Here is a 15915-nt window from a genome sequence, read left to right on the forward strand (position 1 = left end):
TATTTTCCTCAGTAATATCATGGAAACTTACCTGACTAGTCCTGCACACTACAGCAGGCCTCAATAGCCCTGCTGTAGAGTGAAGGATGCTGGGAATTATCTGTGCATCTGATGGAAGAATGCACAGTGGAGGGTTGAAACTCAACGTGCAGCTTGTGCTGCATTCCATACATCTTTAAAATAGAGTTTTGAATGATGTTTTTATTGCTCAGTGTTTAATTTGCATAGTTTTTTTTTTCTTCAAAATTCCACAAATTCCCGAGCTTAATATTCCCGTGGAAAGTTTCCGGAAATTTACCGGAAACTTTCCGCCCCTTTGCAACCCTATTCTTGACCCCTCTTCCTTTCTGCTCCTCAGGGACCTACTGTCAGCAGAGGGAGGTGGAGGCCATCACTGAGGGGGTGGAGGAAGACGAGGGCTGCTGCTGCTGCGAGCCGGGTCACCTTCCTCACATCCTGTCCTTCAACGCCGCCTTCGGCCAGCGCTGGCTGTCCTGGGAGGTGCTGGTCACCAAATACGTGCTGGAGGGCTACAGCATCACAGATAACAGCGCCGCCTCCATGCTGCAGGTGTTCGACCTGCGACGCATCCTCACCACCTACTACGTCAAGGTCGGTAGAACGTCCCTGGACTGTTTGTGAGAGCAGCTCTGACTTTTAAAGTATAAAATGTTTAAAAAAAATGCATCCTCCCTCTCCGGCCTCAGGGTATCATCTACTATGTGATCGCCTCCCCCAAACTGGAAGAGTGGCTGGCCAACGAGACCATGAAGGACGGCCTGCAGGCCTGTGGCGAGAGGAACTACGTGGACCTGGACCCGACCTTCAATCCCAACATCGACGAGGACTATGACCATCGGCTCGCAGGCATCTCCAGGGACAGCTTCTGCTGCGTGTACCTGGGCTGGATCCAGTACTGCAACTCCCGAAGGGCCAAGGTGACGCTGCGTTATTTAGTCTGACTATTGAGGCCTGCTGTAGTGTGCAGGATGCTGGGAATTGCTCAGGTACATTTCGATGATATTACTGGGGAAAACATATTAGCATGCTGATTGAGGATTGTTCATCTGTTCATCTAGCCTATTTCCATTCATTTATCCATCAATTGTAAAATATTTTTACAGACGATTCCAATTGTTTGGCTAACTATTTATATCTCTGGCATTGCATTAGTGTTTTTTTACAAACCTTTTTTCTCATCTTATTCTACAGAACAATGCCACGTGCACTATCTCATGTGTGGAGACATTTCACCCCATCCAATGTAGAAGGAAAGGCTGTGTACATTTGCAAATACTGTGCAAAGACCTATGTTAAGAATGACACAACGATGCAGAAGCATATAGTCAAGTGCCCAAAGTTTCCTCAGGGCTCAAATCAGCCTTTGACACAACAAAATGTTTATATTTATGTCTGTATATGACAAGGTAAATACAGTTAGTATAGATTACCGACAACATTTCCAGTTTATTCCCGTTTATTCCCGTATATTCCCGTTAATTCCCATGGAAAGTTTCCAACTTTGAATATTCCCGGAATTTTGCAACCCTAATGACCCCTCACGTGAAGTCTCTCACACCACTGGTTCAGTTTAAAGATAGTTGTGAGGTTTTCTTTTTGAAGCAGCTTCAAAGATCCTCAGAGCCTCTCAGCACTTTCATCGTGTGTCACTCTCTCCCTCAGGGATTCTGTACTTTCGTCATTTGTTATCAGATGACATTTTTTAATGAATGAAGAAAGGCAACATTAAAAAATGTCGGTTTCACTCTGAAAACCAGTCCATTCATGACATTTGAGTTTTGTTTCATCTTTCCTGATGTTCTTTCTGTTTCTAGCCGCTGGACAGTGAGAAAGACTCGGCTCTGGTGCTGCTCTGCTTCGGCCTGTGTGTGCTGGGAAGGAGAGCTCTGGGAACAGCAGCTCATCATATGTCCAGGTTATTGAGCAATATTTCTCATATAAGTCAATCTTAGTACTTAGTGTTTATATAAGAACTACAACATCACTTTGAATTCTAGGGATTTAATGCCTTCAATGTTTCGTTTTTAACTTTCCAAATAACTTTCTGTCTCTGGATGAACAGTTTGAGTAACAGTTTTAATAATGCTCATATGACTTTCCTCTTCCTTTCCATCACAGTAATCTGGAGTCTTTCCTTTACGGACTTCACGCATTGTTTAAAGGAGATTTCCGCATCTCTTCCATACGAGACGAGTGGATCTTCGCCGACATGGAACTGCTCAGGAAAGTCGTGGTGCCTGGAATCCGAATGTCTCTCAAGTTGCACCAGGTGAGACTCTGCAGGTTGTCGGTACCACACGGCGTTAGCTTTAGCTTTAGCGTTTAGCTTCGTTCTCAACACGCTTCATGTCCCCTCCCTGTCAGGACCACTTCACTTCCCCCGATGAGTACGACGAGCCCGCGGTTCTTTTCGAGGCCATCTCCTCCCACCAGCAGAACCTGGTCATCGCACACGAGGGCGACCCGGCCTGGAGGAGCGCCGTGCTGTCCAACTCGCCGTCGCTGCTCGCCCTGCGCCACGTCCTGGACGAGGGCACCAACGAGTACAAAATCATTATGCTGAATCGACGGTATCTTAGCTTCCGTGTCATCAAGGTGGGAACTACGACATCAATTACGAAGTCTGATTAATTCCTTCTCACTAGTTTGAAGGTATGATATTTACAGTGAACTTGCCTCTCGTGCTCCAGGTGAATAAAGAGTGTGTCCGAGGTCTCTGGGCCGGGCAGCAGCAGGAGTTGGTCTTCTTGAGAAACCGGAACCCTGAGCGCGGCAGCATCCAGAACGCCAAGCAGGCGCTACGCAACATGATCAACTCCTCCTGTGACCAGCCCATCGGTTATCCAATCTACGTGTCTCCGCTGACCACCTCCTACTGCAACTCGCACCCCCAGCTCGGACACATCCTGGGGGGGCCCATCAGCATCGGGAACATCCGCAACTTTGTGGTCAGCACCTGGCACAGGTTGGTAGAGAGACCAGCATTTGAAGTGTTGTCATAGACGTCTCTGATCTTTTCCTTTAATCCTCTTTTGTAAATCTGACTCTAGTCTTAAGTTAACATCTGTATTTTCTCTCTCAGGTTACGGAAAGGCTGCGGCGCCGGCTGTAACAGTGGAGGGAACATAGAGGATCCCGATGCGGGGGGGATGTCCAGTGGCAGTGGGAACGGGACTGGGGGGGACTCTCAGCAGAGCTCCGTGTCACAGGGTGGTCTCTCTGGGCCTGTTCCCCCCTACTCCTACCAGCCTCATCCTCTGGGTAAGAGCCACTGTTATCGGATCACGAGATAAATGTTAATTTCTCTGGAGCCACAGTCAAATATAAAGATGAATTACTGTGAAAAGGTTTAAGCACATAAAATCACGTGAGGATGTCAGTTCCATGGCAGTAGTGTTAATTATAAGTTATCTAAACTGCATTCATACACAAATCCTTGGTGGACAGATGTGAATGCGGAGTAAGTATTATTCAACTTGTAGAATCAGTTGTATTTTCAATTCTCTTCCTCAGGTGAGGCTTCCTTAGATCTGAGAAATTAACCCGTCAAGGTGATCTTCAGCTGGACAATAATTAGGGTATTTAATCGCCAGTGAAGGTCGAATGAAAGAGTCTAATTTCACATGTTCTACGTCTGACTCCTCCTCCCTGTGACCAGGCACCAGTCAAAGCTCCCAGTCGGTTCAGTCTGGTTTGGTCCGACACTCTCCCGCCCGCGCCTCCGTTGCCAGCCAGTCTTCTTCTTACCGCTACAGCAGCAGCCGCCACTCCTCCCTGCGCACCTCCGCCACCGGCCTGGAGCCCTGCCGCCGCTCCTCCACCAGCCAGCTGTCCCTGCGCACGCTGCCCACCTCCCTGCAGCTCCGCCTGGGCTCCACCTCCGACCCGGCCGGCCCCTCCGCCTCCCTGTCCAGCCACAGCATCCCTCCCTGCAAGCGCCACACGCTGGTGGGCCTCCTGGGCAACGACGGCCTGTGCAGCACGGTGACGGATCCCCTCAGCCAGTATCACCACCACTACCACCACCCGCAGCAACACAACCCCACCTTCTCCACTGTGCGCAGAGACGACATCTCCTACAGAGTGCAGGTTTGTGAGGATCCCAGAAAAGCTGCAAATGAAAATCACATCCATAAAACAAAAGAAAGCTCTGTCATTTACAATGAAGCAGCAGATATTCAGTGTCAGAAAACATCTGACAATTCAACCTGCTTGTCTCAGATCTACAGCTCATTGACAGATCTAAACTAAAAAGCACCAACAGCAGCATTCCCCCCCCCCCCTTAAATCAATTTGTGACAGTTTTCACAAAGTAGTTCTGTTAATGCAACGTGTAAACTTTTAAAAGATTCCTGATTTTACAATTTACCTTCTTAAACAAGCATTTGGTGACTGTGCTAGGGAAAAACTGCACATCACAATATACAAACTAAATTATGTTACATAGAAGTTTCTATTTTTACCATGTTCTACTTGTATAATACTGAAATTAGATTAATACTCTATTGAAGAATTATTGAGTCCAGGTTTGTGAGGATCCCAGAAAAGCTGCAATGAAAATCACATCCAAAAAACTAAAGAAAGCTGTGTGACAGATTTTCACTGTCCTGCTTTAATCTTCATAAACACACAGGAGGAGTTTTCACCAAGTAGTTCTGTTAATGCAACGTATAAACTTTTTAAAAATTGCTTATTTTACAATTTACCCTGTAATACAAGCAATTGGTGACTGGGCTAGGGGAAAAACTGCATTTATCAATACACAAACTAAATTCTGATACATAGAGGTTTTTTAGAAGTTTCTATTTTTACCATGTTCTACTTGTATAATTCTGAAATTAGATTAATACTCTATTGAAGAACAATCACTTGATTATGTTGCCTTCGGTACATATCATCTTCATCACATGGCTTCACGATGTCCTGAAATATAGTTTTTAAATTACACTTCTGCTTGAGGCCGAATCCTCTTCATCTGCATCCTCACCTCAGAGTTTGACCTTTATGATAAACTGCAAGTCGTCTCTTTATTCAACGACCTCCGATGCTTACTTCTTTGTTTCTGTTTCATGCTGTGGTCCAGATTGTGGACGTGAGTCAGGTGCTGGAGACCATCAACTTATCCAAGAGGAAGGAGCTGCAGTGGCCTGAGGAGACCATGAGACTGAGAGCAGGACGGACCTGCTGGAGGGACTGGAGCCCTTTGGAGGGCATGGAAGGACATGTAAGTTCTTAGCAAACACACAAAGACACAGATTGTTGTAGTGAGTGCAAGTTGTCTGATCAGCTCACACACTGTAAATATGCTTATGTCATCATCATAGCGTTTATACTTGTGTCTTTAACCTATCACACCCTCCGTGACCTACTTGCTCTGTAATAAAACCTCTCATGACTCTGATTGGATGCTTCCTCTCACAAAGCCGCTCGCTGTGTCGCCCCCTGCAGGTGATTCACCGGTGGGTGCCTTGTAGCCGAGAACCAGCCAATCGCTCCCATATCGACAAAACCATCCTGCTGGTACAGGTGGACGATAAGCTAGTGCCCATTATTGAGACTGGGATCATTGAGCTGGGTGCAGAGGTTTGAGACGAGCAAGCACGTACATCACACACACACACACACACACACAGACACACAACACAAAGCCAAACCTCTCTGGCTCTCAGCAGGACGAGGAGCCTGCAGACAAACAGGAAACGGGAGCTCCCCCCCCCGTTCCTTATCACTGAGGGGGAATGGAAGCCAGGGAAAAGTGCAAGCAGAGGCAGAGCCGACTTTGGTTGAACATCCTTTACTACATCGACACACACACACATCTACAGTATCTGCCTTGCTTTGCGTCTCAGAAATGCTGCATGACAGTAAAAAACCCTTAAGTTACTTCTTGCTACTGGTAATTAATTTCTATGCATTTCATCGACTATTTTTAGTTTTTTGGCAATTCTGACAGAGATGAGTGTAAAAAGCCTTTGGAGAGTTTTCTTTTGTGTTTTGTTTGTCTTTGAAATAATTTGCCAAATAAGCCTGGTTTTGAATATCTGCCACGGTTTTTCTATATGTGAAAGCTTTTTTTGTTTTCTGCTGCCAAGACGTCGGAGAACGTCGTGGTGCAGAACAGACTGAAGTTAAAGACTCTGAGAAAACTTCTCTGTTTTCATTGTTGTCATTCCGTTTAACGATAAGTTTGACATTTGCAAGATTACTTTGCGCAAAGAAAAATAAACTTGCACTACAGTTTTTGTTGTTTGATTTACAGTGATGCACTACAATCTTTAGAGGTTATCACATTTTATTTATTACAGACTCTGAATGGCCATGGTGACTGATGCCTTGGGAATGAAACAATAAATGCAATCATCATTCTGTTTTCAGCCATTTTTATTTGACTATTTTATGTTTGATAAACTTGAAAATAACTTTTTACTGTATATGATTATATCTATATCTTTATAGTATGTATATATATATTCACACAAATATATATATATGTATATAAATATAATTTAAATGTAAAAAAAAGATTTTGTTTTCAATATTTATTACTGTGACCATGGTATTTACACTTTGTTACATTTTTTTTTTTGATTTTTGGGACAAAGGTTAATGTATTAAGGACCACTGGTTGAAAACAAGATGCCAGATTTTTGATGGACTGTTTCGCTATTTAACTTAATTCTTTTCTATATGGAGAAATAAAAATTTGATTTATTGCTGACATCTTTAATATGCCTCTTGTGATTGTTTCTGTATCGTGTTATTGATCCCTGAATGTTTTGACTAAACTCCAGATGAGACAAGTTGCTGCTGTTAGTTTGAGCCTCAGTTTACAGTCGGTGGAGAAGAAGCTGAGTCATCGACTTAAAATGTACAAAATGTTTTGTGACAGAACGTTAAAACCAAACTTGTGATAAGCAGGTGCAGTGAAGAGGTGATATTTCTCCTCTGGTTTATAAGATTTGTTTATTGCAGAGAAAATCATATGACACTGTGCTTATTAAACTTTATGGTCTTTTCAGAGTTTGTGGTGCTATTGAAGTGAAATACATCATTCAGATTTTCCTATTTTCGTCCACATTTATAAATAATGATAGAAACACAGTGTGATCAAAACTTCTACAACACAAGCTGAACATTATTTCCTACATGAAGGGAGGATCTGATGATGTATTAGACGTGATGAACTGCAAACTGAGTGTTTATCTACCACACAAGTATTTCTTATTGATGTGAACCAACCCCGATTAAATGAAGCTTGGCTGTTTATTGTGACATTTAATATCTTCTTAATATTGAAAGTTCAGCGCCTGCAGGAATGTGTAACTACGTTTAAAATCTAGGTTGCACCTGCTTGATGTTTTTGATATTAGAGGTGCAGCGTTGATTTACTGAAGTACTGTATTTATAAAAATTCTGCTATTTGTACCTCACTTGAATATTTACATTTTATGCAACTAACTTAAGTCATTGTTCTTACAATCTTACTTTAGGCCTTTATTACCTTATTAGATGTTGTAGGGTATATATAAGGTAAATTGACTTTTATTATGTGGAGCCATGTTTACTTTTGACACTGTTGATTTTGACTTATTTATATTTCCTTAACTGTGTAACAGCGGGTTTTGAAAGTTGCTGTGCTAAGACAGTTGTTATTGTGTTCACAGTGTGGTACGTATGGTATTAGTACTTTAGTAAGTACTTCACTTTAGAGCTGGACAACTTCCTTAGAAACCTCTTATCCGGCGGAAGTGCGGTTTTCCCTACGGTCAGTGAACGCATCATGTCCAAAGTGGATCCTCCAGCCGCGTGAGTGTTTACAGTAAGGCCCCGCCCCCTGCGCCTCTCCGATTGGCTGCAGCGTATCAACGGCTCCTCCCCCCCTGGTATATAACCATCCCGCTGCTGCAGCTGCTTTATTCTTTATTCTTCTCCGCAGCTTCTCTGTGAACAAGGTAAACAAAACTTAAAAATCAATAAACAAACTGAATTAATAAAGTGTCTGTGCAGGAGTTCGCTTCCGTCGCGGTTTGTTTACGCTGCGTCGCTTTACGCTGAGTCACGTTTAGTTCTGTTCGCTCGTTGTTGTGCTGGCGGAGAAGAGGAGACGTCACGTGATTTTCCATGTGACTTGTTGTTGTTTATCTATCGGATCCCAGTTGTGTTTTTCATTTCATATTCCTCTCTTTATGGTTTTTATTTTTTCTCCTTCATTCCTCCAGGACCCGACTGACAGGATGTGTCCGTCCTCGCTGCTCCTGCTCGGCCTGAGCCTCGGCCTGGTCACCGCTCTCCCCGCCCCCCCACACCAGGGGCCGGACCCTGGGAAGCACTGGGTGGTGATCGTGGCTGGTTCCAATGGTTGGTACAACTACAGACACCAGGTGAGAGACTCTGTGATCAGATCCTCTTCAGACCCAGAGATCATGTGATCAGCTCTGATCTCATCTCGTCTGTTTGTTCAGTGGATATTTATAAGTTACTGTTTACAACTTTAAACCTCCCACTATTTCTAAAATGACCTTTGGGTTAATATCATTGGGATCCTGGGGAAATATCCAAGTACATGAAGTTGAAAAATGCAAAAACAAAATAATGACGAATCCCTGAAACTCAAACAACAGATAAGAATGCAGGATTGACTTAATTCTATTGTATTATACTGCATTTCATTGCATATTGCAATCTGACACTGTTCACTGTTTTGCATTTAGCATTTAACTTTTTACTTCACTTTTTATATCTTTTATCTTTTATATATTTTTATTTAGAAATGTTTGTCAAAATAAACGTTACTTTGTATAAATATTGGTAAAAAGTGAGCATATAAGAAGTAAACAGTGAGTAAATATATACTGGTTTCCTATTTTTTATTGCTCTCCTATGCATGTTGTATTTATTGCGTTTTTATGTTTCTATGTTCATTGTTTGCACCAATAACCAGAGCAAATTCCTTGTTTCTGATCTGATCTGGAACAGAAACTAGAAACGTTATAAATAGATGATTCATTTATTTCTTGTGTCCTCTTTTGTCTCTCGCTTATTAATCCAAATGTCTGCATCTGCTCCTTATTAGTTCTTGAGGTGCCATATTGTTTGAATTGTTTAATTTGTAAAAAAAAAAAAAATGAAAGAGAATAGTAAACACCTACGTCAACATGTGGTAAATGTTTTTATTCAAACAAGCTTTGCAAATGAATTGAGAGAAAGAAAGAAATGTAAGCTACTGCAGTTGAAGTTACTCTTGACCTGCAGAGACTTTTCTACAATAGAGATTGATTTTTTGGTTTTGATAACCTTGATGTGATTTAAAGTATCTTTAATCCAAAGGGTAGCTCTAATCTCATATTGATCTCCTTCTTCTTCTCCCCCAGGCTGATGCTTGCCATGCCTACCAGATCGTCCACGGCAACGGGATCCCGGACGAGCAGATCGTGGTCATGATGTACGACGACTTGGCCAAGAATGAAGAGTGAGTTGCTGTTTTGTTTTTACCTTTGTCTTTAACTGTACTTAAATCTTTAATTTCTTAAATGCAACTTCAAGAACGAGACTTAAGTGAACAGCTCTCATCAGCCAAGAAAATAATTTGCTGATCGATAGTGAAAGTTATTCCTGGCAGTTATGTAAATAAACCGCAGGCTGATCTTACGTGCACATGTTTCTGATTTCATTGTGTCTCTGTGGAATGTGGGGTCCTGTGTTCAGAGCAGCCCTGAGTTACAGAGACTCACTGAGAGGAGTCACAAGAAACTGATTTGAGTTCTGCTCCGGGACTCTGACTCGGAGTCTTGTTACTGACACAGACACTGAAGAGAGGAGCAGTGGTGAAAGCAGATCCGTCAGTTTCAGTCGGAGATAGAATCATTGTTACGCTCTGATACACAGTTAATACACCAGCATGGACAGTAATGATTGACAGGTTCAGTTTGAAACTAAACTTTCGACTCTGTATTTGACTTTGATTCTATAAATGAGGATCTTTCACTAAACTTGAATCACGACAAACCTGCTCAAATGTACAAAAAATGGAAATGAGAGGCAGGTGATGAAAGAAACTGGAACTTGCTCCTTGCACACGTCACTAAATGATTGACTAAGGCCGCTGCTCACAGTTATTTAGCTTAAATTAAATGATTTATTGATTTTTGATAACACACTGTTGATTAACTGATCAGTTTGCTGAGTCACCATTAGCTTTCAGCGTTGGTCAGTGTCATGATGTGATAACAAATTCAAGTTTGCACATCAGCAAACACTCGTATATCTGTGAAGGGATCATATCACATAGATCTGTTTGGCTCTAATAAATATTGTACTAATATGTTTTTAGATGTGAATCCACGTCTTGGAGAAGGAAGCAGGTTAATTCAATCGTAATAACCCTGACAGGTTGAATAATATTGTTATTATTAAAAAATGTAATATCTTGACATAATGTAGGTCAAGATAAAGTGAAAAGTTATTTTCACACAACTTGGATTTGTCTTATTTAATATCAGTTTCCTGCTGACATCATTATCAGCTTGTGTTGGTTTGTGGTTAATAAATATCGTCTGAAAGAGTCGATTCCCACTTCTACCTAACTATAATAAATCTGTGAGTCGATCACACTGTGACTTTGCAGTTGCACACACACTCAGGGCATTGTTGAGATTCTGCGGTGAACAGGGAAATGAATCTGAAATTCTGTGGAGCTGCTCGTCCTGTCACCTGATCAGTGAATCATACATCTGTTTGCCCTGTCATCACAAAAACATGTTTTGTCAGCGCTTTGCTCTTCCCTCTGTAAATGTGCCTCATGTTTTTGTGTCCAGGAACCCGACCCCCGGGATCGTGATCAACCGGCCGAATGGCACAGACGTGTACAAGGGAGTTCCTAAAGATTACACCGGGGATGTAGGTGCTTCAACACATGTGTATTTGGATAAGAGTGTAAATCAGAGCTGTGGAATCATTAGTTTGTTTGATGTCTAAACCAAACTACTTTGCACTGGGTGTGTGTCCTTTCTGCAGGATGTGACTCCAGAGAACTTCCTGGCTGTGCTGAAGGGAGATTCTTCCAAAGCCAAAGGTGGTTCAGGAAAAGTGTTGAAGAGGTGAGTGATATGAAATGTAACACGGAACTTAACAATGTCACATGTTTGTTTTATTAACCTTGATTTCTTTGTCTTGGCAGCGGCCCCAACGATCACGTGTTTGTGTACTTCACTGACCACGGAGGACCTGGTATTCTGGCTTTCCCCAACGATGAGGTGAGAAGGGTTTTACTTCCTTGTTCTGAGAATTCTATAAACAAAGACGCTACTTTTTTACCATGAAATAGGAACAAGATACCTGTTTAAAAGTAGTTCAGCCGGTTTTATGAGATGATTATCTTCCATGATAAGGAGCAATGGAGGTGGAGTCAAGACAATAGCAGAGGCACAAGCTAATTTCAGCTCAAATGTTTTCAGAACTTAAAAAGCGACTTTCAGTGAAACACCGAGACGAGAACTGAGAGCAGAAAGTGGCAAACTTTAGGCAGTGTCAGCATTTAGGGCGACACAGTGGATCCCAAAAACCACAAAACCTTAGGACTGAAATAAAAAGTGCAAGATTGTAATATTCTAAAATGATTGAAATACATTATAGTACATTGCAGTGTCCTAATGTGGGACAGGAACCAGTAGATAAGACTATACATCTGAGTAGCAGCTTATAAAACTGATGATACATTCAGATACTGTAAAGTTTATTAAGTTGTCAAAGGTGAAAATATTCAGAGGGCTTTATTATTCACAACTGCTTCTGTATGTGTGTTTTGTATATCATTTTTTATAATGACATTTTCTCTTCTCTCCCCCTGCAGCTCCATGTTGAAGACTTTCAGGGAGCCATTAAATACATGCATGACAATAAGAAATACAAAAAGGTGCGCAGCAACAAGTCCATGCGTGATTCACAAGCCTACGTGTGTGTACATGTCCTGCAGTGTGTGTGTCTGTGTGTCTGTGTGTGTGTGTGTTTCTGTGCGTGCAGGTGACACAGTAATGTGATGATCACATTGTAACCTCTCTACTTTCTCTCTATCTCTCTCACACACACACTTATTCATATTGACAGATGGTGTTGTACATCGAGGCGTGTGAGTCTGGCTCAATGATGAAGTCTTTGCCCGTTGACATTGACGGTAAGTTGAACTCTGTCTCACCAGATTCACTTTCAGGTAAAAGGAGATACTGACTCAGCACAGATCAATAAACAGCATCGATCGATGAAATACATAAAACATCTGCAGCATGAATATAACTTTGGTTGGTGATTGTTTTACTTCCCCTACGTCTGAATTTGAAACAACCAAAGATCAAAACTCTGTCAGAAATCAACCATATCAACTGGTGGGATTTCCTCTGACTCTTTTTCTTGCTTTAATTTCAGTTTTTTTTACATCTTCTGTCATGTGTCATATGATAAATACAAATCCGCCTGAGATCAGCACTGGTTTGGCATATTGCTATTCGTGCACTTTAACTTCTGCACAGGACATGGATCAAAGTTCTAGTTTTATTGAATTTTTCTTCTTTACTTTCACCAGTCAAAACACGTGACAGATTTATTTGCATGTGTCCTATTAGTCAAGTTTCAGGTTAAGCAGGTTCAAACTAGACTGAAGCTCAGAAGAGCACAAACCTCCACCAACAGTCCTGCTGCAATAAATCAATAAAGTGGGATTCTTATTAAGGTTTTCATGCTGTAAAATTAAAATATATTTCTACCAATCTATCAGACTCACTAACATGAGAATGTCTCTGTGTTTTTCAGTGTACGCCACCACAGCATCCAACTCCCATGAGTCCTCCTACGCCTGTTACTATGACGAGAAGAGGGAGACGTACCTGGGCGACTGGTACAGTGTGAACTGGATGGAGGACTCTGATGTGGTGGGTGACACCTGATGACTGAATGACATATATACAACTAAATGTAGCTCATTGAGGTTTTCTGTTCTGTTTTCACCGGGTCACAAATGAGCAGGAAAAGGAAGTGGGGGAAGTTTCCAACGACTGTTCTGCTTCAGCAGATAACGAGCTGGAACATTTGCATTCACATGTTGTTTAAAAACTAGATTTTTCCAAATATCTCCCACAGCAGAATCTCAACCTCCATGGATCAGATAAAATAACAGTTTCTTAATTCTTTTGTCTGTTTCCAGGAGGACCTGACCAAAGAAACTTTGATGAAGCAGTTCAAGATTGTACGCAGCCACACAAACACCAGCCACGTCCAGCAGTTTGGGAACAAGGTGGGAGAAACCGATGGAAACATGGACTTCACAAGTTTGTTCTGCAACTAGTATAGTGAGCCTTTCTCTCCTTCGATCACTCATCCTGAGTCCTTCCTTTCCATTTAGACGCTGGGCCACATGAAGGTGGACGCATTCCAGGGTGACCACAAAGCCGGCGACCCACCTGCTCCTTCAGTGACCCTGCAGCCCGTTAGGAATCTGGATCTGACCCCGAGCCCTGACGTCCCCCTGGCCATCCTCAAGAGGAAGCTGATGGCCTCTAATGACATCACCTTTGCCAGGGGGATGTTGATGGAGATCAGCGCACACCTCAAGGTAAAGACCGCCCAAGCTCTCTGGGTTGGGCTGAGACTTTTCCCTCTCCATGCAAATCAGATGTAACCCCACAGACTGAGCATGTATTCATTACTGAGAACGTTCACGGTTTCTAACGGCATGTGACCGTGTGTGTGTGTTCAGGTCAGGGAGCTGCTCGCTGAGACGATGCACCGAGTGGTTGAGATGGTGACCAGAAGTAAGGTGGAGGCTGAGGAGGTCATCAACGAGAGGGTCGACCTGTCCCAGCACCAGTGCTACAGGGCGGCGCTCCAACACTACAAACAGAACTGCTTCAACTGGCACAAAACCGAGGTAGAGCCGCACAGCACGGATCGATTCCTGCTCCTTCAAATACCACTGAGGGCGTCCTGTTCAGAGAGTGTTGGTCGCCACTGTAGTTGATGAGATTACATCCGGAGCTAATGGTTGAGACGAGTCACATGTCAAGTGTCTGGTGATGCACGAAAAGAGGAAACACCAGACCAGTTTCACATGTTTTTTTATAAACTGGTATCAGCATTCATTATCATGGGAAATATTTGGCATTTCAGATGCAACAAATACATTGGGGGAGGTTTAAATCTTGTAAAGTTTCCCCTCGCTGTCATTCAAACACGATGACGGCTCTTGTAACACGATGCCCTCTTGTGTTTCAGTTTGAATACGCTCTGAGGCATCTGTACGCTCTGGTGAACCTGTGTGAGAGAGGATACCCTGCAAACAGGTACGTCAGATTCACTCTCAATTTAATAGACTTTAAGACGGGTTGCTTCCTATTTAGAAAAGCGGATCTCTTTACTAAATATAGTTGAAGTTTTGTCCAAAAAATTGTTGAACCGAAACCACATGTTTCATATTACACTATGTAACAGAACTCTATTTTAATCCCAAGACAAATACAAACACATCAATGAGCCTCAGTGTTGCACTGAGGACATGAACACATTACAATGAACACAGAAACTGTATTTAGACTTTAAACGAGCAACAGCGCCCTCTGGTGCCACACAGTGGTGGATATTACCCATGATTCAGCTTCCTGAACCAGAAGATCTGCTCTGTTCATATTTGTACATTTGTCTTTTTAAGTGATGTACAGTTCAGCTTTACTCTGCAACTTACTGGACCTGATTCTGACGATTTAAAGTTGTGTCAGTTCAGTTCCACATTTCTCACAGGAGATCGAACCCACTCACCAAAGTTACATAGAACAGACTTTCAGGGAATGAAAGAGGAAACATTCTTACTTTTCCAAACCAGTAATCGTCAAAACAATTTTCTAAGCAGCTATTATAAGAAAAAAGTGAATTGCTGATGCATTTTATATTCCTAGACTGAATGTAACGGGTGATCATGTTGTGTTGCTCTGTGCAGCATCCAGCTGGCCATGGACTCCGTGTGTCACTTCAGCAGGTGAAAATCTTTCTACAAATCCATCAAGTCTCGGATCAGGCTGCTTGCTCCATGTGGAAGAACCTGAGAAGATGATGTTTGTCTCTGCACTGTTTAGGAATCAATCTGACATGGACTTGATGCTGTCGTTTTATCAACACCCTTTTTTTTTAAACTGAGAATTTGAATGTGTTTTTATGATGAATTGCACTACCCCCCCTCCCCCCTTTCCTGGGTTTGTGGATCATGTTTTACTGCTTGTGATTTATTTTAAAATTTTGTAAATTTGTTGTGCTTTCAGCTTTATGTGTGGAACGGAAGGCTTGACGTGAATGTTTGATTGACATGTTAAGGTCACACAAAATATTGAATTAGTTAGTTGAACCTCAAGAGACTTTGTTGTATCTTGAAATAAAATCTGACAAACTAAGACTAATCTACAAATGAGCTATGTTCCTAATGTTTTCACCTCAATGCAGCTATTGGCAACTGGTCTTTGCTTTATGGGCGACATTCCCAACGCCCTGAACCCTTGTTTCCCACACATTTCCACTGAACATATTTATTTATATTTTATAAAACACACGTTATTGTGAATTTTAAACACATAAATAAGTTATCATAGTTAATGCTAGATTTGTTTTTTATAAAGAAATAAAATTAAAAGAAATAAACACACTCCACAAGCGAGCCCTAGCGCCCTCTGTTGGCCAGCCGCCGCTGTTGGTTTCTCTTCAGATCGTATTCATCTGTCATCTTTGAAACATCTAAGACATCAAAGGAATCTGTGACCACCGACACTGTGACATTTTGTTTACAACAACCTCGTGTTTTGATGATGATACACACGTACCAAATCTCGCGAAGGTCGGTAAAAGCGAATTTAGGGGCTTTATTTA

General features: G+C 42.2%; 2 protein-coding genes across 4 annotated transcripts in view; both read left to right on the forward strand.

Moving 5' to 3' along the window:
- The window catches only part of pcnx1 (pecanex 1), a 36766-nt gene extending 30018 nt beyond the window's left edge, over positions 1-6748 (forward strand). For all 3 annotated transcript variants that reach the window (XM_061083357.1, XM_061083358.1, XM_061083359.1), the window contains 10 exons: positions 359-612; positions 708-938; positions 1836-1936; positions 2140-2290; positions 2386-2616; positions 2712-2986; positions 3104-3282; positions 3680-4110; positions 5105-5245; positions 5470-6748. In XM_061083357.1, the coding sequence (XP_060939340.1) occupies positions 359-612; positions 708-938; positions 1836-1936; positions 2140-2290; positions 2386-2616; positions 2712-2986; positions 3104-3282; positions 3680-4110; positions 5105-5245; positions 5470-5610 (2135 nt within the window). In that variant the 3' untranslated portion in view covers positions 5611-6748. The remainder of the gene's footprint in view (positions 1-358; positions 613-707; positions 939-1835; positions 1937-2139; positions 2291-2385; positions 2617-2711; positions 2987-3103; positions 3283-3679; positions 4111-5104; positions 5246-5469) is intronic.
- Positions 6749-7914: 1166 nt separating this feature from the next.
- lgmn (legumain) lies at positions 7915-15446 on the forward strand. Its single transcript, XM_061083360.1, has 14 exons — positions 7915-7973; positions 8241-8402; positions 9393-9490; positions 10836-10917; positions 11035-11117; positions 11198-11273; positions 11870-11932; positions 12124-12190; positions 12823-12941; positions 13214-13303; positions 13412-13621; positions 13766-13936; positions 14281-14348; positions 14999-15446. Exons 2-14 carry the CDS (start codon positions 8256-8258, stop codon positions 15039-15041), a joined length of 1317 nt encoding a protein of 438 aa, XP_060939343.1. The 5' UTR covers positions 7915-7973; positions 8241-8255; the 3' UTR covers positions 15042-15446.
- The last annotated feature ends 469 nt before the right edge of the window (positions 15447-15915 follow it).

Source organism: Limanda limanda, chromosome 12, assembly GCF_963576545.1.
Source record: "Limanda limanda chromosome 12, fLimLim1.1, whole genome shotgun sequence".
Lineage (NCBI taxonomy): Eukaryota > Metazoa > Chordata > Actinopteri > Pleuronectiformes > Pleuronectidae > Limanda > Limanda limanda.